The 21,799-nt window shown below is 42.0% G+C and overlaps 1 protein-coding gene across 1 annotated transcript in view; it reads left to right on the top strand.

Moving 5' to 3' along the window:
* The window catches only part of TRIM42 (tripartite motif containing 42), a 29,677-nt gene extending 9,795 nt beyond the window's left edge, over window positions 1–19,882 (top strand). The window contains exons 3-5 of the mRNA XM_070385220.1: window positions 4,673–5,496; window positions 9,565–9,789; window positions 19,796–19,882. Of these exons, the coding sequence (XP_070241321.1) occupies window positions 4,673–5,496; window positions 9,565–9,789; window positions 19,796–19,882 (1,136 nt within the window). The remainder of the gene's footprint in view (window positions 1–4,672; window positions 5,497–9,564; window positions 9,790–19,795) is intronic.
* Window positions 19,883–21,799: the final 1,917 nt, after the last annotated feature.

Below are 21,799 nucleotides of genomic sequence, written 5' to 3'. Positions count from 1 at the left end.
ATATAGGTCTTTAGTTTCTTTAGGTAGATATATTCCTAAGTATTTTATTCTTTTTGTTGCAATGGTGAATGGAATTGTTTTGTTAATTTCTCTTTCTGTTTTCTCATTATTAGTGTATAGGAATGCAAAGGATTTTTGTGTGTTGATTTTATATCCTGCAATTTTACTATATTCATTAATTAGCTCTAGTAATTTTCTGGTGGAGTCTTTAGGGTTTTCTATGTAGAGGATCATGTCATCTGCAAACAGTGGGAATTTTACTTCTTCTTTTCCAATTTGGATTCCTTTTATTTCTTTTCTGCTCTGATTGCTGTGGCTAAAACTTCCAAAACTATGTTGAATAGTAGTGGTAAAAGTGGGCACCCCTGTTTTGTTCCTGACTTTAGGGGAAATGCTTTCAGTTTTTCACCATTGAGAGTAATGTTTGCTGTGGGTTTGTCATACATAGCTTTCACTATGTTGAGGTATGTTCCTTCTATTCCTGCTTTCTGGAGAGTTTTTTTTATCATAAATGGATGCTGAATTTTGTCAAAGGCTTTCTCTGCATCTATTGAGATGATCATATGGCTTTTATTTTTCAATTTGTTAATGTGGTATATTACATTGATTGATATGTGGATATTGAAGAATCCTTGCATCCCTGGGATAAAGCCCACTTGGTCATGATGTATGATCTTTTTAATGTGTTGTTGGATTCTGATTGCTAGAATTTTGTTAAGGATTTTTGCATCTATGTTCATCAGTGATATTGGCCAGTAGTTTTCTTTTTTTGTGGCATCTTTGTCAGGTTTTGGTATTAGGGTGATGGTGGCCTCACAGAATGAGTTTGGAAGTTTACCTTCCTCTGCAATTTTCTGGAAGAAAATTTGAGTAGGATAGGTGTTAGCTTTTCTCTAAATTTTTGGTAGAATTCAGCTGTGAAGTCGTCTGGACCTGGGCTTTTGTTTGCTGGAAGATTTCTGATTACAGTTTCAATTTCCATGCTTGTTATGGGTCTGTTAAGATTTTCTATTTATTTTTTAGTCCCTTTTATCAGTGGGAATAGCTTCCTTGAACAGAGGCCTACTTTACCCAAGCCTTTCAGAAGAATTGCCTAATCTTTTCAATAATCTTATAGTACAGGCATTAAAATTCCCTCCATGGATAAGACAACTGGTGACCTAGTCTCTCTGAGTCCAAAATTTGTGTTAATTCCACAGCACTCATTTGAAAACCTACTCTGCTAAACAGTGGCCAGAATCTAAAGACAGAGAGACTGAAAAACAACAGCGACCACCGCCACCACCTGCGGCCTGCTCCTCTAAGTGGTGGCCTAGAGTCAAGTGACCAGGATGCCCCAGATCAGCCTAACTCCTCCCTTGTCAGATATTTCAGTGTCCATAGAAGCATGTCTGAACAGATGACAAGGGGGCAGCTTTCCTCTGAACTGCACAGAAAGGTTCCATTGGACAGAGAGGTGGGTCAGAGACAGACCTTGCTAATTATGCCTCTCAGGACATCTCACCATCTTGTTTCAGGAACACCTTGATTTCTCAATTGCTCCATGCCTAGAAACATGGTTTGTCAATGGACATTTATTAAGTTTGGGAGCAGCACCAGGGAAGCCCTTATATTAAAGAAATCCTACAGGAGCCATGTTGCCAGGCCAGTGGAAGCCCCACTTGTTCCTACTGGATTTTTTTAAGGTGGGACCCATGGCCGGAGCTTGACTGGATTCTCCAGAGCCTCAGCTTAGGGAAAGGGATGCTGCATGTAGCCTGCTATGGGCCTCATGCAATCATAGAAAGCCTGGGTCTTTAACAAAGTCACGCTGGGATCATTTTCTCAAAGTCCGGGACACCTGAAAAACAAGACAATGAAGAGACATCACTACAAATTCCAATGAGCCCAGCCACTGGGAAAGGGCTACCTTTATGGCATATCCATTCAGACATAGGGGAAAAATTGAGCCTGTCCATCCTTGTTAAAAAAAAAATTTTTTTTAAACCAGGGCTCAAACTTATTCTTAAGGACTCAATTCATTTTCAGGGAGGTGCTGTAAATCTTCATTGTTAACAGATCTCCACATAATTTAAAATCAGGTGATCTGAGACCACGCTTTGAGAAGCTCTGGGCTCTGAAGAGAAGGTTCAGTTTGGGTTGATGCTGTGCAGTGTCTGGCTGCTCACTGGGACCAGTGGGAAGCTTTACTAACATCTGATATATGCATCCTGTCCCCATAGAGGTAAAGGCTAAACAATGAGGATTTTTCAAAACTCCCATGTAATTCTAACGTGACACCAGTGTTGAGAACCACTGGCTTAAAGGGAGCTCAGAAGTCTAGTGCCTTGTTTCTCAAAGTTTTGTCCAAGTCCAGCAGCATGGGAATCACTTGGGATTCTATTAGAAATGCAGAGCCTCAGGTCCCACCCCATCAGAATTTGCATTTTTAATAAGACCCCCTGAAGGTTCCCTGGATTAGATTCTAAATCTAGCTGCAGACAGTCTCACCTGGATTCCTAAGCCTCTGCTCAGCCTGATTCACTGAGCAGGTAAAGTTAAGAGATTTCTCTTTTTCTTTAAGTTTCCCAGGTGATTCTGGTGCTCACAGTGAGCTGAGAAGGGCAACTGGGGCAATTAAAAACATAAGGCTCTGGGGTTAGGCAAATAGAATTAGGGACAGGCCCTGGTTTCCACTTGCCGTGTGACACTGGACAGTCGTTTAACCTCTCTGAGCCTTAGTGGCCTCTATAAATGGAAATGATGTCTTCCTCATAGGAAGTTATATGCAATGTATAATAATATATGGATATGATTCAAGGTGTAATACATGATAATGTATGGATTGGATCTATAATAAATGTTTAATAAATAGTAGTTAATTTTAAATACAGTGCCTGAAAGAGACCTTGCTCTGAATTTGTTCTAAGAAGAGCTCTTGCAAAACCACATTTGGTTGTAGGGGGGAGGGGGGAGGGGATGGGTCGGGGGAGCAGGTAGTGCTTCTGGTCTCTCCTCTCTTCTCCTCTCCTGATAACCCCCCTTTCCCCTCGTCAAGATATTTTTATCTTGTCTCTCTGGACTCTGCTCTACAGATACCTAACTAATCCCTAATAAAGCAAGGAATTTCCTATTCAAATATCTTTAACAATGAGTAACTGCTGAAGAGTCAAAGGAACCAGTGCATCATTAAGTGGAATTTCTGGGACCCTAAGTCACAAGCAGGGCTTGCATGTGGGGAGGGCAGGGAGCATTTCTCAGCACCACTGCAATCACATCCTGATACTCCCCTGTTCAGCCCCCATCTGTATTGCCTCTCCATCCACCCTTCTGAGCCAGTATGAGGAAGGAGGTGGGCAGAGGAAATGAGGGCCTCAGAAAGTAGACCAGAAAGCAACACTACTGACATTCACCCTGAAGATGTGAGAAAACACAACAGAATGGCTTACACTCAACAAACACCTTTCCAGCACCTCTACATATCCTAGTCACAGTGGTAACCAAGACAGTTGTTGTCCTGTTCTCACAGTCTGCCAGAACCCTAGGGTTTAATGCACATCATTGTCACAAAGGCCACCACCCACAGAAATCCAACTTACTGTGGATCCAGGACCATGTTACCAACCAAGATTTGGTCATCCCCACGGCCGAGTAAAATCTGGAAAGGATTATAGCCCATCAATTTACTGCAGAGTCACCCTTTCCTGGAGAGGACCTTACCTCTAGAATAGGCCACAGAAGGTTAACCTGTATTCAAATTGCTGTCAAATGCCTAAAACCCTGTAAAGCCAATGAAGTTGCCATTTCACAGAAAGAGGTGGGCCACATGCTCACCCTGCCCTGGCATCCTCTGCACTGCAGCATCATTGGGTTTGTGCATTCCTGGGGCATCAGTGGTCTCTCATACTCATATCTATATCCTTAGAGCTTAGAAAAGTATATGATGTGGAATAGGTGTCCCATAAATAGTTGTTGAACAGTTGAGTGGACTTAAAATCCAAATGCCATGTCAAGGCTGCAGGATGAACTTGGTTTTCCTTGACTTGTAACAGCAGACCCTTTCTGGAAAGAAACTGGGAGGTGGGGTAGGCAAGACAGGGAGTCCAGCTGAACCCAAGAGAGTCAAAGCCCCCAGCAGAGGAAAAGGACATGTCAAAGAGAAGCCACAGTGAAGGGGAACTTTGCTAATTTGCCACTATTGTCTAGGGCTGGGTTTTGGTGAATGAGACAAAGCAATATTTAGAAGTAGTCATCAGAAGTTTTTTTTCTTCTCCCACCCCTGCAAAAGCTTAGGCTTTCACATAGGGAATTTCCACCACTTTGTGACATCACCTCTTCTCAAGTCCAACTTGCTAACAGGTAAAGTTGAGTGAAAACTAATATCAAGGGTGGCCTTGAACTTCCACCTTTAGACCCAAGGCTATAAGAATTATTAGATAGAAGTATTCCAGGGAAGGCTGGCTGTCATACCTAAGGGAAATATTAGACAAAGAGGAAGAGAAGGGTGTGTGGAGAGGGGCCAGAGTCACTTTATAAACCTATACTAGCATCTTTCAGCCCAGCAACAAGTGGTTTTCCTCCCTTTTCACCTACTTCCTTGGAGCCCAAGTTAGTATGCTCCAGTTTGCCACTGGCTTTGATATCTGGGGAACTGAAAAATTTAACTGAAGTAACTAACTTGATTGTTTTGCAGTCCGCTATGAAATTGATAATGACCTCATGGAATTCAATATTTTAAAAAACAGCTTTAAAGCTGACAAGGAGGTAAAGCGAAAAGAGATCAGAAATGGATTTCTCAAGCTGCGCAGCATTCTCCAGGAGAAAGAGAAAACCATCATGGAGCAGATAGAGAATCTGGAGGTATCCAGGCAGAAGGAAATTGAAAAGTATGTGTACGTCACTACCATGAAGGTGAACGAAATGGATGGCCTGATTGCCTACTCCAAGGAGGCGCTGAAGGAGACAGGCCAAGTGGCATTCCTGCAGTCAGCCAAGATCCTGGTGGACCAGATCGAGGATGGCATCCAGAGCACTTACAGGCCCGACCCACAGCTCCGGCTACACTCCTTGAACTGCATGCCCTTGGACTTCGCTGAGCTCTCCAGTGCCATTCACGAGCTCTTCCCCACAGGACCCAAGAAGGTGTGTTCCTCTGGGGACTCCCTGCAGTCCCCCTATCCCCTGCAGTCAGAAATGATGATCGCCAGGAAGGTCACTTTCAGCACCCACAGCTTCAACAACCAGCAGATATACCAGCGAAGCTCTTCCTTATTGTCCTTCAATGCCCCTGCCTGTGAGAAGACGAAGATAGGTCTGGAAGCCTATGGGCGAGCCCAGTCAGCTGCACCTGCCAAGCCCACAGATGGCCTCTATACCTACTGGAGCGCAGGGGTAGAAAACCAGCCTGTGCAGAATAGCAATAGCTTCCACAACTGGTACTCATTCAACGATAGCTCTGTGCAGACTCCAGGCCCAATTATTATCTACCAGACTCTGGTGTATCCAAGAGCTGCCAAGGTAAGAAAGGCTCTGGGCCCCGTAGGAAAGATGGGAGGGTGTGAGCTATGGCATGGAGGTGGGTAGTCAGGAAAGTTTGCACTTAGTTCATTGACCACTCGGATATGGTCACTCAGATCTGTTCCTCTGGACTCTGTGTGGTCAGTCCATTCAAAAGGGAAAAGTTCCTGAAGTCTTAAGAGCCCGAGATTGGCTTAAACCAAACAATGTATTTAACTCATAGCCAGATATGCATCTGAAAGCCCCAATTCCACTTCAAAGACAGCTTCTCTATTGAAAGAGACTGCAATTTGGGAACCAAAGTAATTTGAAGAGACTGCTTGAAGAGGGTAATATTTCCCAAAGGAAAGCCTGTAACAGTAGAAAGAGAACAGAAATTGGAATTAGAAAAGCAGGCTCCATGATTTATCAGCTGTGATTCCTATAAATTGCTACTTTTTCTATAGAAAATATCTAGACTCTTCATGATTTGGAAAGATTAGAAGGATAATCCCCAATGGAATTCCAGTTCTTATCTCCTGAGATTCAGCTTTTTTTTTAGTGAGGGAGGGTATGTATCTCTCACAGACCTCTACAACTGCCATCACTCAGCGTCAAGGGATGTGACTCTTCCTTGACCTTCTTGGCCTAATATGAACAAATAGCCCATCTCTTAACATTCCTTTCAAATCAAGCTGATTGAATCTAAACTGAATAGTTTATATAATGTTCTATTGGAGAAGGCGATGGCACCCCACTCCAGTAGTCTTGCCTGGAAAATCTCATGGATGGAGGAGCCTGGTAGGCTGCAGTCCATGGGGTCGCTAAGAGTCGGACACGACTGAGCGACTTCACTTTCACTTTTCACTTTCATGCATTGGAGAAGGAAATGGCAACCCACTCCAGTGTTCTTGCCTGGAGAATCCCAGGGACGGGGGAGCTTGGTGGGCTGCTGTCTATGAGGTCCCACAGTGTCGGACACGACTGAAGCAACTTAGCAGCAGCAGCAGCATTAGCATCCAGGGAGGAAAAAATGTATTCTATGAGAGCATATCTTGCCTCCTCTTGGGGCCACTAGAGGGACAATTCCCAAGCCAACCCATGGCCTGCTCCCATGTAGCAGAATCCACCTTCTGTCCTCATGATCTGAGAGCACTCACAAAGACACTTAACATCCTTGAAGCCTAAACTAGTGGTTCTCAAACATTAACATGTGCCTGGGAATCTTGTTAAATGCAGAGTCTGCTTCAGTGGGTCTCAGTGGGGCCTGAGATTCTGCACTTCTAACAGACTTCCAGATGTTGACATTGCTGCCAATTAGCAGACCACACTTCAGTATCAAAGGATGTAGAAACAAGAAAATTAAAGGGAGACACTGACCAAGCCTTACTTTTTTACTCTCCTGAAACATCATAATCTATGTTTTGGCATTTATAATTGGCTCCAGGAATGACCTTATGTTGCAAGGTAGAACATATAGAACATATCCTCCCATGGGCTGTCAGACACAGCAAATGTATCTCTGCCCTTCACGTAACAGGTCCCCACAACGAAGCAGCTGAACCTACACTTCCAAATGGTACTAGATCAGCAACACCTGCATGTATGTGACATTGCGTCAGGGATTGCGTTAGGTCTCATCTCCATGCAACTCGGACCACTTGAGAGGTTGGCAAGATCCAGCTCTGGATGGGAACGACTGGTGATGTTTGCCCTACACTTGAGCTTGGAGAACAGTCTCCCCATGCCACCTGTAAACGGTCCCTTGATGAATTCAAGAAAGGAACGTACATAGGAAAGCTCAGTGAAGTCACTGACTCTCAAAATAGGGCACCTAAACCTACTGCCAGACAGTGGTATTTGGTGTAAAAATATCATTTTTTTTATATTTTTACCTGAATAGGTGAAATGCACCTATTTCAGGATCGTGGGGAATAGTTCACACAGGAATCACAGTGCTCAGGGATACAGAAGTTGAAATCAGTATTGGCATGTCTCTTGAGTGATGATTGACTAACAGTTCTCTTTTGTTTGGGGATATTTGGTTTTGTTTGTTTGAATTTACTTGGAGAATAGTTGATTTACAATGATTTTTTAGTTTCAGGTGTACAGCAGAGTGATTCAGTTACAAACACACATATATTCATTCTTTGTCAGATTCTTTTTCATATTGGTTATTATGGAATATTGAATACAGTTCCCCGTGCTATATAGTAGGTCCTTATTGGTTATCTATTTTATATACAGTAGTGTGTGTGTGTTCATCCCAAGCTCCTAATTTATACCTCTACCCCTACACATTTCTCCTTTGGTAAATCTTAAATTTATTGTCTCCTTTTGGCACAGGAAATACTCTTTAAGTTAGTCTTATGAGTTGTCACTATGTATCTTAAAAATCTTAAAGAGTTTTTTTATAAAAACTCCATTTTATTTCTAGAAATCCCTCTTGAAGAAATTACTAAAAACGTGATGAAGATCCATGCCCCAAAGCGTTCAATGCATCATTATTAGAGTGTAAAATTAGAGACAACCTAACTGCTCAACTATAGAAGGACTAAATCATTTATGGGGCAATTATTAAAATGGTGCTTTAATGAATTTTTAATGATATAGGGACATATATAAAATGCAATAAGTGAAAAAAGCAGGAATCAAAGCAATATAATCCAAATTACATACATTTTTGTATTTGTGTGTATTCTAAAATTGGAAAGTAATAATTATTAACTGAACTCTGAGATTATAAGAGATGTTTATTTCTTATACTTTTTATGTGTTTTCCAAGTTTGTATTTAAAACGAGTACATTTTGATAATCAAAAAATGTTTAAAAACTTTATACATTTATATAACATTAATAAGTCAGGCTTTTTACACTTTTAAAAGTGTAAATATATAAAAATAATTATAAAGTAATCATACAAATTCATAGCAACTTTAAAATATATATACTTATAAGAGTAGTTATAAATTAACTTTATTTTATACACAACAACATTTTTATATTTTTAATTGGTGGATATTTGCTTTACAATGTTGGTTGATTTCTGCCATACAGCAGCGTGAATCAGCCCTAAGTATACATACATCTCCTCCCTCTTGAACCTCCCTCCCACCCCAACCTCCATCCTACCCGTCTAGGTCATCACAGAGCAACTGGGCTGAGCTCCCTGTACACACAATAACACTTAATTTTATGAAAATTTAAATAAAGTACGCAATGTATGTTTAAAAATACAGTTATTATAAAATATTTATACATCAGGCACAATCTACTAATTAACATTTGTTAATATTTCTCTTCCCAAGAGTTGATATTTTATGCTTTGAGTGTGAAAATATATTCTCCATTACTTGGATGAGTAATTTCACCTCTTTGCAACTCTTTTGTATATAAATGAAGGGTTGAAATATATACACTTTTCAACTTCTAGTTGAAATTGCTAAATGTAACCTTTCTGAGCTCCACAGTAAAATACCTACATACATAGTCAGCCACTCAGTTGTGTCCGACTCTGCAACCCCATGGGCTACAGCCCTCCAGGCTCCTCTGTCCATGGAATTTTCCAGGCAAGAATACTGGAGTGGGTTGCCATTTCCTACTCCAGGCATTCTTCCTGACCCAGGGATTGAACGCACATCTCTTGTGTCTCCTGCATTGGCCGGCAGGCTTTTTACTGTGGCGCCACCTGGGAAGCCCCCCACTGTAAAATGGGATAATAAAATTTCCCTCTGAGGGAGTTGTGAGGACCACATGAGTCAGGCCATGTCTGACACAATCTGATGCATAACAGATGTTCAGTAAATGGTAGACACTTTGGTTAGTGGTGTTCAGAGGGCAAGATCACCTCCACATTGACTGACAGGAACAGAAGCCAGAGGAGCATCCATCTGTTCTTAAAATGCATAGTAAACATCATGTCAGGACTCATCACCCAGCCTTTCAAGACTGTTGCACAAGGTCTTCAGCAGCTAGAGGGACTGAATCAGTTTAAACTTACCCCATGGGGTCAACAACACCGAGCTTCAAGGAAAAAGAAAACTGCATGGTGTCTGCTAATACCCGACTAATACATCCACTTCTTCCTAGGTTTACTGGACATGCCCAACAGAAGACGTGGACTCTTTTGAGATGGAATTCTACGAACTCATTACTTCCCCTCCTAACAATGTGCGGACAGAGCTCTGTGGACAAATTCGGGACATAATGCAGCAGAATCTGGAGCTACACAACCTGACCCCCAACACCGAGTATCTGTTTAAAGTGCGAGCCATCAATGATAATGGTCCCGGGCAGTGGAGTGACATTTGCAAGGTACTGTACACATTATTTCTCAGACAGATGTTCTTGATCCACTTTGGATGCACCTGTCAGGATGATCGCGAGATCATGGAACTCACCCTGTGACAGGCCCCTCTACTCCCAGAAAACTTACTACTCAAGGACACAGAGAGGGGCCCTGGCCTCAACCAACTTTGCCAATGAGGCCTGAGAATCATCACCTCAGTCTGATTTAGAAAACATTCGTGCCAGGTATCAGGTTAGGATGTAGAGGTGCCAAGGAAAATAAGACATAATTCTTGCCTTCAAGGAGCTCAAAGTCTAGAAAACAAATAATCTTGGTGTAAGAAGGACAAAAAAAGTGACACATGAGCCCCCGTGGTGACTCAAGCAAAGATAGTGTATCAGATTTAACCAATATAAATACAGGATGCATGCAATGAATAAATTTTTTAGTGTTAGTGTATCCCATGCCATATTTAGGAAATACTTATACTAAAAAATGTATTTGTTGTGTATCTGAAAGTCAAGGAGTTGCCAGTGAGCAAGCCAGGAAGGATTCCAAAAAAGGAAGGGATAAGATTATTCCTCTTTTTTTGTGATGCAAGGCTGGTTCTTCCTTGTATCTCCAGGGGAAATACATTCAGGGGCGTAATTTTATTGATATTCAAAGGAGAAAGGGAAGAAAAATGCCAAGACTGCCTAGAACTATCTCACTGTACAACCATGATAGTGCTCTTAGGAATCAGTAAATTATATCTTAATCAGAGATTCTTTAGAAGTAAAGAGAATAAATCCATTCCTTTTGACTTTTGAAAAGAGAAATTTATAGTGCAGAGAGAGAGGACTCTCATGAGACCACTTCCAGGTGGGACACACACCTGATACACAAGAAAACTGGCAAGTCATCAGTTTCTCTCAGTCTCTCCATCAGTATCTCTCGTTCTACTCCCTCCCACACACACCCTCCTTCCATCTCTGCTTCTGTCCAATCTGCACCACTGTTAGCTAGCCCATCATTTCTCCTCCCCTAAATTCAGCTTGCATGTGGTTTTGGAGGTTTGTGGTGCAATCCGTGTGTGACCAACACAGTCTGACTAGCTCCATGCCCTTGGACTTGAGAATCTGACTGGTTGCTACCTCTAGTGATGAAAGGAAGTGGGAGGATTGTGCTGTTGCTCATTACACTTGAAACAAGTCTCCTGGGGGGATGGGGGCCTTCTACTCCACCCCGATGCGATGCGCTGTTTCTGGAGCACAGCACCCCTGTGCATCCCCTCCCCCTCCACGGAGGTCAGATACTCACACGGGAAGGCAGAGTGACTGATGAGAAAGTCGCCTGGTTGCTCCCCCTGTTAGACCCCAGCCAGGTACCCTGTCGGTCAGTTGCCCCACAGCCCAGTTCTTGCTGGTACCCTTCTCTCCAGAGCAAAGAACACCCTCTGCTGCTGCCACATTTGACACTGGTCCTTTTGACTATGGATTTTTCCTTCAATCTAATTCCATCTGCCTTCTCATTTTTTAGAAATTCCTCTGAAATGTCTTGCCCATGAAGGGCACTCAGTGCTGTTATTGGTTTTTTTTTTTAACATGTATCTTAAGTCATTTTTAGATGCAAGGGACAAAGATGTGGGTGGAGAGACCAAAGCGTGTCAGCCTTCCTTAGGTAGATATTTTGTCATCCCTCTTACACTCTGAACTGCTTGAAAACAAAATTCACATTTAATTCATCTTTCTTTCTCCCACAATGCCTACCAAAGCACTGTGCATACAGCAGGGTCTTAATGGTTATTGAATGAATACACGAGTGAAAATGTGACCAAACAAATAAATATATTAACAAATGTCTACATAAAAGAGAGGAAAGAAACTGATATGTAAAATTGATAATTGCAAACTACTGGAAGCGGCCTGAAAGTTGTTACGTGCTATTTTACAATCAATTGAGAAGCAACATCCCCCTGAAACTGTTCAGGTCAAGCGTTTGCTCTCCCTATAAAGGAAGAAAACTCATTCCAGTTTCTTTTCTTTTTAACACAATTTCTAAATAAGCAGAGCTCTAATTAATGAGCTTTTCTGGAAGCTTCATTTTTATCTGACTCACAGAGCTGCAATATAGATTTTTCCTTCAGAAGTAATTCTTCCTCCTTTTTTGTGATTATATTAGCATTCCAGGGGAAACTCAGCTTTCCTTAACATTTGTCATGATTTGCATAAGTAAAGGCTTCAATAGCAAATGAAAATAAGATGGTGTGTTTGAATGACATTTATAAAGCTTCATAAAAGTAATGACTTCAGCTCTTTCCTATAAAATCGAAATATTTTTCCTTCGGCATCAGTACTATGCAGGTATTCCTGAAAGGTTTCATTTAAAATGCCGTAATGAGGCAGCAGAATCATTTCTTATCCAAAATGCAATATTCCCATCCTTTTGTTAAGGAAGTGAAATAACACCTTTTATATTTGATTTTCATAGTATGTGGCTTGTTGATTTTATTTTTTAGGGATTTTATTTGCAGTCTAATACATGAAGCATGAAAATTAACTTTAACACTTTTTAAAGGTCTCATTCATTGCAGGCTGACTCTGTGTCCAACACTGTATATTCATTATCAGTGATCATCCCAGCTGCTCGAAGGCAGGCAGTTACTGCCTCCAGTTTACAGAAGAGGAAACTGAGGCTCAGACAGGGAAATTGACTGGCCTCATGTAACCCGAAGGAGTTGAGTGGGAACCTAGGTCTCATCCAAGGCAGGAGTTCTTCGTCCCATGCACCATAATCAGATAATCAGATGCAGTGAAGTCTGGGCAGGGTGGGCTCAGCCTCGGGGACCTGGCCTCACACTCTGGAAGGATGCTGTCCAAACAACAGCAGTGAGTGGGACTTTTCTTTACGAAGCAAAATCATACATCAGAAAGAGTACTGGGCTTGAGCAGCGTACCGGGTCCAAGCCCCAAGTCCACTAGGCAGCGACTCAGTGAGGACAGGCATCATGCTGTCCTTGCTCACCCCTCTTGGCCCTAGTTCCCAGGTGAGAGCTTCTAACATCCAAGAGCTTCACTGATGTTTGAGAAGGAATCGAGACGTGGTTTTGGACCAATCATGTACTCTGTGGGCTCCGTCCCTCCTCCTGCTCTTCCTCTAGACCACTGCCTCCGTTCTCACCCCATTGTCTCCCTCTGACTTCAAATCTCCAGGGAAGTCTTCAAACTTCTGGGAAGTCTTTCCATGATAAATCTAACTTTTCCCCTTGCCTTGGTTTCCTATTGCTCCTATAACAAATTGGTAGCTTAAACAATACAAATTTCCCTCTTAACTCACAATTCTGGGGATCAGAGATCTAAGGTGTGAGCAGGGCTATGTGATTTCTAGAGGCTCCAGGGGAAAATTCATTTCCTTGCCTTTTCGGCCTTCAAGCAGCTGCCACGTTCCTCGGCTCATGGCTTCTTCCTCTATTTTCAACACTAGCAACTTTAGACTGAGCCCTCACGTCATCATCTCTGTGGTTCCCTTCTGCCTCTCCCTCTTCTACTTTGAAGGACTCTTGTGGTCACATAGATCCACTTGATGATTCAATAAATCCCTCTATCATTTTTTTTAATATTTATTTGGCTACACTGGGTCTTAGCTGCTGCACATGAGCTCTTCAGTCTTTGTTGCAGTACACAGGATCTTTAGTTGCAACATGTGGGATCTTGTTCACTGGCCAGGGATTGAACCCAGGCCCCTGCATTGACAGCGTGTAGTCTTAGCCACTGGACCACCAGGAAGTCCTTAATCTCCCTTTCTTAAAACCAGCTGACTAGCAACCTTAGTCCCCCTTTGCCAAGTAACAGGGCTTCCCTGATGGCTCAGACGGTAAAGTACCTGCCTGGATTGTGGGAGACCTGGGTTCCATCCCTGGGTTGGGAAGATCCCCTGGAGGAGAGCATGGCAACCCACTCCAGTGTTCTTGCCTGGAGAATCCCATGGATAGAGGAGCCTGGCAGGCTATAGTCCATGGAGTCACAAGCAGTCAGACATAACTGAGTGACTAAGCACACACAGCATAGCCATGTAACGTGACATTCACAGGCTCCTGGGATTTGGACGTGGGCATCTTTGCGGGGAGCATTATTCTGCCTACTACAATCTGACATAAACCAGATTTCCCAGCTTACATCAGGTCTGAGGATAGATATTCAGGCCCCAGAATAATCACAAACTGGTACTGTTCTGTGTCATTCCCTATAGTTCTTAAGGAAATGCACCAATCCCTGTCCCCACCCATACTTTCAAATTCCTTCTCAGTCTGTACTGGGTCCCGCCCCTCAACTGTGCCTCATGTGTGCTCAGGAAGTGGTCCTGCCAGCTACCCTGAGTATCCACAGGGCTGCTTCCTTCCTGCTCAGGCTGCACTTAGGCTGGAAGTCCAGCCACAGAGCAGGGCTACCTGGCCTTCCTGGACATGTTCAGTTTCACAAAAGCCTTCTTCTGGTTTTCCTTCTGTCCCTACTGCAGACACCCTGCCTTAGGGTAACACATACATATTCAGGGGCTGGGGTTAGAGGATAATTTGAGTGACCAACACTAGTATGCATTCGAAATAACTACCCCGAAGCTACCCTCTCACTCACCCACATACTCACAGTGACTCCATGCCCTGAAATGAAGTTGAAGTGGTTTACATGCTCTGTCTCCTTAGAATTCATTATTTTCCAAAGGGCCCCTTGATGGTTCATTAAGTAGAACCCTATTAGTCCCTTCCTATTTTCCCTGCCAATAAGTTAGAACCCTGGAATGAGTATAATTTAGGCTCAAACCTGATCTATCATTTTTTAACCTCACACACAGAAGGCGGAATTAGTCAGACACCTCAATCCATGGTCCATTACCAACATGGGTCTATTTAAGGCCCTTTTCTTTTTGTTTGTTTGATTTTTTTTGGTATTAGGGGTGCTTTTGTTCTTGAGAGTTATGTTTTATTGGGCAAAAAATCTTCGGACTTCAAGCCCTTTCTTATTTATGTATTTAATTCCTTTTGTGACTATGCTATGCTATGCTAAGTCACTTCAGTCGTGTCCAACTCTGTGCGACCCCATAGACGGCAGCCCACCAGGCTCCCCTGTCCCTGGGATTCTCCAGGCAAGAACACTGGAGTGGGTTGCCATTTCCTTCTCCAATGCGTGAAAGTGAAAAGTGAAAGTGAAGTCGCTCAGTCGTGTCCGACTCTTAATGACCCCATGGATTGCAGCCTAACAGGCTCCTCCGTCCATGAGATTTTCCAAGCAAGAGTACTGGAGTGGGGTGCCATTGCCTTCCCTCCCTAAATATCCATTCCAGTATGTTTTCTGTGCATCTTGTTGCTTTTATGTGTTCTTACATGGTGTGTATTTTTTTGAATGTTATTAATTTACGCAAACATCATGGTGTTACATAACTTACTGTGTCTTACCTTTTTACTCTGAACACTGTTTTTATGAACCACCCATGTTTTTGGGCGCATTTAGCCCCTAACTCCTAACACTGCCCCATCCTTTACAATAAGCTGGTGTTCACCATGTTTTACCTGTTGACTCAGCAGAAGAGATACTCAGGTGACTTCCAATAATGTTCGGTGAACAGCCTTATTCATATTTTGTGGGTGGGATGAGGATGTGAGACTTTCTCTGGGACATTTTATTAGTTTACTAGAGTTTGTCACATTAGCTGTTACTAATTGGCTTAAACAACAGAAATGTATTGTCTCACTGTTCTGGAAGCCAGGAGCCCAAGATTAAGGTATTGGAGGGTCTGGTTTCTTCTGAGACCCTTCCCCATGATTTGCAAATGTCTACTTTCTCCCCACCTTCTCCCTGTGAGAAAAGACTCACAGAGTTTTTTCTCATGCAAGTGCACCTCAGGTGTGCCTCTGTGTGTCCAGACTTCCTCTTCTTATAAGGACAGTCACATTGGATTTGTTGTTGTTTTTCAGTTGCTAAGCCATGTCTGACTCTCTGTGACCCCAAGGACTGTAGCACACCAGGCTTCCCTGTCCTTCACTATCTCCTGGAATTTGCTCAAACTCATGTCCATTAAGTCAGTGATGCTATGTAACCATCTCATCCTCTGCCGTCTCCTCTCCACCCTCTTCTCCTCCTGCCTTCAGTCTTTCCCAGCATCAGGGTCTTTTCCAGTGAGTCACCTCTTCGCATCAGGCACCCAAAGTATTGGAGCTTCAGCTTCAGCATCAGTACTTCCAATGAGTATTCAGAGTTGATTTCCCTCAGGATTGACTGGTTTGATCTCCTTGCAGTCCAAGGGACTCTCAAGAGTCTTCTCCAGCACCACAATTCAAAAGCATCAATTATTTGGCGTTCAACCTTCTTCATGGTCCAACTCTCACATCTGTACATGACTACTGGAAAAACAATAGCTTTGACTATATGGACCTTTGTCAGCAAAGTGATGTCTTTGCTTTTTAATACACTGTCTAGGTTTGTTAAGACCCTCCATCATGACCTCATTTTAACTTAATCAACTCTTTGAAAGCCCTGTCTCTAAATACATCACATTCTGAAATACTGAGAATAGGACTTCAACATAAAAATTTTTGAAACAATTCAGCCCTTATCAGACATATACCATGAGTGAAATTGCTGGGGATAGAGTGTGTGTGTACTTGATCTGACTGGATGCATGTACATTGCATAAGGAGTGAATGAGGGTCCCTATATCCTAGACCCCACCTAGCCCATTACCATTTTGCTAGCCCAATAGGTAGAAAGTGCTGTCTCCTTATTATTTAAAATTTCATTTCATAGGCTTGTTTTCAGGATTCCTTCTTCTGCAGATAGCCTGATAAATATCATGTACTCATTCTTCCACTGCATTTTTCTTTTTCTAGATGATTTGCAGTATGACCTTGTATATTCTAGATCATGGTTTTAGATACTGCTAATATCTCCTCAGTTCTGACATTTGTCTACTAATGTCTACTTTGTCACTTTGTTCATTGTGTATTTCATGAAACAGCAGAAATCTTCCATTTTGATGTGATCAGTGTCACCAGTTATTTTTTTCATGGTTTGACCTTTTGAAGTTTTGTTTAAAAAGTCCTTAAGAAGGCTTATATCACAAAGGTAATCTTCCACATATTCTTTTATTAACTTTAGTTTGACCTTTGAAATTTAGGACTTTAATCCATCCAGAGTTCACCTTTGTGTGTAGTTCTAGGTATGGATGTTCTACTTTTTTTGGACATTGAATGGGTCAGTTTTCCCAATATCATCTACCTAGCAATATCCTCTCCATTAGAATACAAAAAGGATGCCACTTTGATCTTGTATTAAACTGCCATATATTCAGAGGCATTTCTCTGAGCCTCTCTATTGTATTCCATTGGTCTGTTTGCTCGTATGTCAATACCACACTACTTTATTGTTGATTTCAGCTTTGTGTTATGTCTTAATGAACTGCTAGGGTAAGTCTCCCTATTGTCCTTCTTTCTTTTTAAGGTCTACTTAGTTAATAATAGAAATGCATTCCTTTACATGAAGCATGAAAATTAACGCTTTTTAAAGGCCTCATTTATTGAAGGCCAACTCCATTTTGGAGTAAGTAAATTGAATTCCTAAAGAAAAAAAAGAAAGAAAGAAAAGATAAAATGAGTAGAATTCAGTTAGGGAAGCATTGAGTCTCTACTTTGGAGACAATATTTTTGTAATAGTTCTGATTTTTGTTCAAATCACCTCCTGTGTGCTTTATTAAGGTTTTAAAATTCTTCTTGTAGAGGTACTACATGTTTCTGGTTAAACTATATATTTTACAGACTTAGTTTATATTATTAATGTTATTTTTATTTAATTATATTTTCTAATGTATTGCTGGCTTGGAAAAAAAAAAAAAAAAACTACTGTGTTGATAGGTTAATCATGATTCCAGCAATCTCAATAGTGTCTCATTATTCTGAGAGCCTATCTGTTGATTCTGCTTTTTTTCCCAAGCATAAGATCATATCAGCTATAAATAATGATAGTTTTATCTCTTTTCTTGCAATTCTTGAACATTGGTTTCTTTTTCTTTCCTTATACCTTTGGCCAGGGCTAGGGGTCCTGTAGAAATGGCAGTTGTAAGAGTTGATGTCCTTGTCTTATTCTTAATTTTAATGTTTTTGCATTGAACCCTGATGGTTTTTTTATTTAGTTTTTGGGATGTATAATCTTTATTAAGTTAGGGAAAGTTCTTTCTACTTTTAAATTTTTGAGAGTTTATGCAACTTTATAATTTTTTAAATCATTGAAGATAATCATGTGATTTTTCTCCTTTAAGCATTAATGAAATAAATCACATTAATTTTTCTGATGTTAAACTCCACTTTAATTCATGGAATAAACCCTCTATGATCATGATGCATTATTTTTATAATATACTTGGTTTTAGTTAGCTCATATTTTGCTTTGGAGTATTGCATCTATGATCATATATGAACCGGACCTATACTGTTTTGCTTGTGTGGTTTTATCGCTTCTAGAACCAATATTTTACTAGCTTGATAAAATGAGCTAGGAAACTATTGCTCTTTTTCTATTTTCTAAAAGTACTCTTTTTCAAAAGTTTGATAGAATTGATTTGGAAAGCCATCTGAGGTTTGGGGGCAGGGGAAGGCCTATCAGCTATCATTTCAGTGTCTTTAGTACCTCAAGTCCTCTTCTCTGTTTCTTCTGTCCTGTTTCATCTGATCCTCTTGTTCAGAGACACACCTCAGTCCCCACTGCCCCATTCACATGTCGTACTCAGGCTTTATCTCTGAAGATCCTGTCCTTTATGACAGAGCTTTTGTAGGATTTACCCCTATTTTTATGAGTCAATTCTCAACCTGTCACAACACTGTTATTTCTTCCTCATTGCCCCCAGTAGCTCTGTGTGTGTATCTTACACATTTATATAACCCTTATCAGGGTTATCTCCAAGTATTATTTCCATTTGTATCTAGGAATGGGTAATCTAACACCATACATATAATCTTTGTCTTGCATGAAGCCTTGTTTTCTCTAAAACTAAAAATAAATTTTGCAAAACTAGAGAGCATAATGGTAATAGTGTCTATTTTTTGTCCTTTCCCCTTGAATACAAACATAAAAATCTTTATATAGACAGACTCTGTGCTTTGTACAAACATTGCTCTTCACAATCCAAACTGCACCCCCACTCTACCTCCCCCATGAGTCCTGATCCATCAAGACTGAGCTCATTTGTCCTGTGCGCTGTCTATCACACCCGGATTTTGACCTCACTCCCTAAATGCCTTCTTAGTAAATGTGTATTGGGAAGGAACAGAAATGCCATCAGGGCAAGATCTGGGTAAGTTTATCATGCTCAAGGTAAGGCATGGAGCTCCACATCTAAGCTGAGTTGGTGAGACTTCTAGGAAAGTCCTGCTACCCAATGCAAGCTGCCTTTTCTAGGGAGCACTGACTATGCACTGTGGTCAGGGATGGTATGAAGCATCAAAGAGAAGCGGTTGGCAGATGTACAAATTATGACTCTATTCACCTTTCATTCAATTTTCAAGACACTTCTCTGTACCATATCTGATGTTGGCAATACAGAGATGAAAGATTGTCACTGCCTCCACATCCCAATCAAGGTGCTCACACTCTGGTAAGAAAATGAAACACACTCGCTGAAATGAACAAATGATAAGAGCTGTGACAGAAACAATTTCCATGGGTTGGGTGGGGAGCACCCTGGGGCTACTTTCTGGTGAAGCCTACCTGGGTCACAACCTCAACACAATAATCAGCACTCACTTCTTGCCTTAAAGAAGTGGGACCTTCTCTGTGAAATCCTAAACCCACCACATACTAGCACTGAGACTTTAGGATATCTACCTGGTTCTTCTGAGTCTCAGTTTTTTCATCTTTGAAATGGGATCAACGGCACCTGCCTCATGTGATTGTTGGCATGAGGAGCTAATCAGATAATGTGTGTAATGTCTGGCCCGCTGCAGAGGCCAGGCTTCTGGGAGCTGCTATGTCCCTTGTGGTTGGTGCTAGGGCTCTCTGCTTCTGATTGCAGGTGGTAACACCAGATGGGCGTGGAAAGAACCGAGCTAAGTGGGGCCTGCTGAAGAATATCCAGACTGCCCTCCAGAAACGCTTCTGAGCAGCCCCGCAGAGCAGGCAGCAACCTCAGAGATGCCACACAAAATAGACATATAGAGACACACACATATGTAAAAGTATTTTTCTCACCACATTCTTCATTGAGGTTGTACACAATATTCCCTGGACCTCTGAGCCATTTAAGCAGGAGTCTACTAAGAGCTAATAAAAGGAAATGTCTTGGCTTACTGTTTGCTCATTAAATTGAAACTAAGATACAAAACAGTCAGCAAGTCAGTATGTTTTATTATCTCAGGTCTAACCCTAGGCTCAGAATTCTGCAGTGTTTTGTGGGAGGCAGCATTGGTTAAAAAAAAAAAAAAGTCACTCTCTTTGAAGTCAGGTCCCTGGGTGTGCATTCTGATCCTGGCCTAAGTAGTTCTCGTTACTAGAACTAATGTTTGGGCAAATCACTGATGGATGGGGAGGCAGAAGACGTAGGAGACACAGGTTTGATCTCTGGGTAGGGAAGATTCCCTGGAATAGGAAATGGTATCCCACTCCAGTATTCTTGCCTGGAAAATTTCATGGACAGAGGAGCATGGCAGGCTGCAATCTATGGGGTCACAAAGAGTCAGACATGACTAAGCACACAGCACATATGAACATATGTCTATCACTCCCTTCCTATTCAGTCTGTTTTAATATGAAAAAGTCAATATTGTTAGAATGCACTTCCTAATTATTGAGCCTGGACTTGCCTTCCCATAACTTTAACCCTATGGTCTGAGGCATGCCTCGGAACCAAAAGAATGAGAGTGCTCCCTCTTGTCTTCACTCCTTCTGGTCCCCAGAGCAAAGGAGGAGCAGTAGAATGCCTGGCAGGGGGGTCCCCTACAGTTCTTTGAAGTAAGGCAGTAAAGGATGGCAGAGTTGTGTGTCAGCTCCAACCTCGCTGAACTTGGCCAGGCCCTTCAGACAACGTGAAGCCTCCAGAGCTTCTTGCCTGACAAGGACCCATGCCTGGAACGACCCTCTCCTGAACTCCACCCCATTGCTGGTTAGAAGACACCACCAGTCTTACAGGCCCCAGCTCAACCACTTCCTTCAGGAAGTCTTTGCTGATTCTCCAGGTGATCTAATTTAGGATGATACCTCCTTTTTTTCCCTGGGTTCTCCCTAAACACAGAGCACTTCCTCCCCACCCCCTCCCCCACAGAGTCATCTATTCCAGTCCATGATGCTCAGAAGCACTCATTGGTCCCTAGTCTCTAGGGCAGGGACAGCATCTCATTTATTCTGTTCCAATGGCTGATTCAGTGAAGCTCACATTAGTACCAGGGACAGAGGAACTAGTGTTAGAAGACAGGTGCACAGAATGACCCTCCTGTGAACCCCACCCCCAACACATTAAACTGCACTATGAGGGTCTATACACAGAAGTGGGAGGGGGCATGGAAAAGGACAAGTGGTCAGTGGTCTCCCCTTTCTCTAATCCCATCCTTCTCATGAGCTGTCCCATGGGCATGTGTGGCCAACCAACCTAGCTTCACCCTTCAGCCAAATGCCATAGGACCATGGCATTTGCAACCCATAATTTTGCCCAGAGGCTCAGCATCAGAGCCAGAAAAGGGCCTTTCCCTGTGAGAAATCCCTGGTGACAATCTTCTAATAATGTGAGATGAAGCTCAGCTGATTCTTGCCCTGCCCCCCAAATGTATTAGAAGAAGCAGTACCTCAGGAAGCTTCATCATGATCCTATTACTATAAATGATGGCTTGAATCTACCATCAGATTTGGTATTATCATATAATCATTTCTGTAAAAGGCTTCAGAATCATCATTAGCACAGGGAGCAAATTAAATGACATGCCAGCAGGGATTTTACTACTGATAAACTGAAATGAAATTAGATGGAAAAAAAAAAAATAGGACGATACCCATTTTGCATTACAAAGAACACACCTACTCAGAGCCG

This window comes from Bos mutus, chromosome 1 (assembly GCF_027580195.1).
Source record: "Bos mutus isolate GX-2022 chromosome 1, NWIPB_WYAK_1.1, whole genome shotgun sequence".
Classification (NCBI taxonomy): domain Eukaryota; kingdom Metazoa; phylum Chordata; class Mammalia; order Artiodactyla; family Bovidae; genus Bos; species Bos mutus.
Note: the sequence above shows the minus strand (reverse complement) of the source record. Positions and strands in the feature narration are given on the sequence as shown.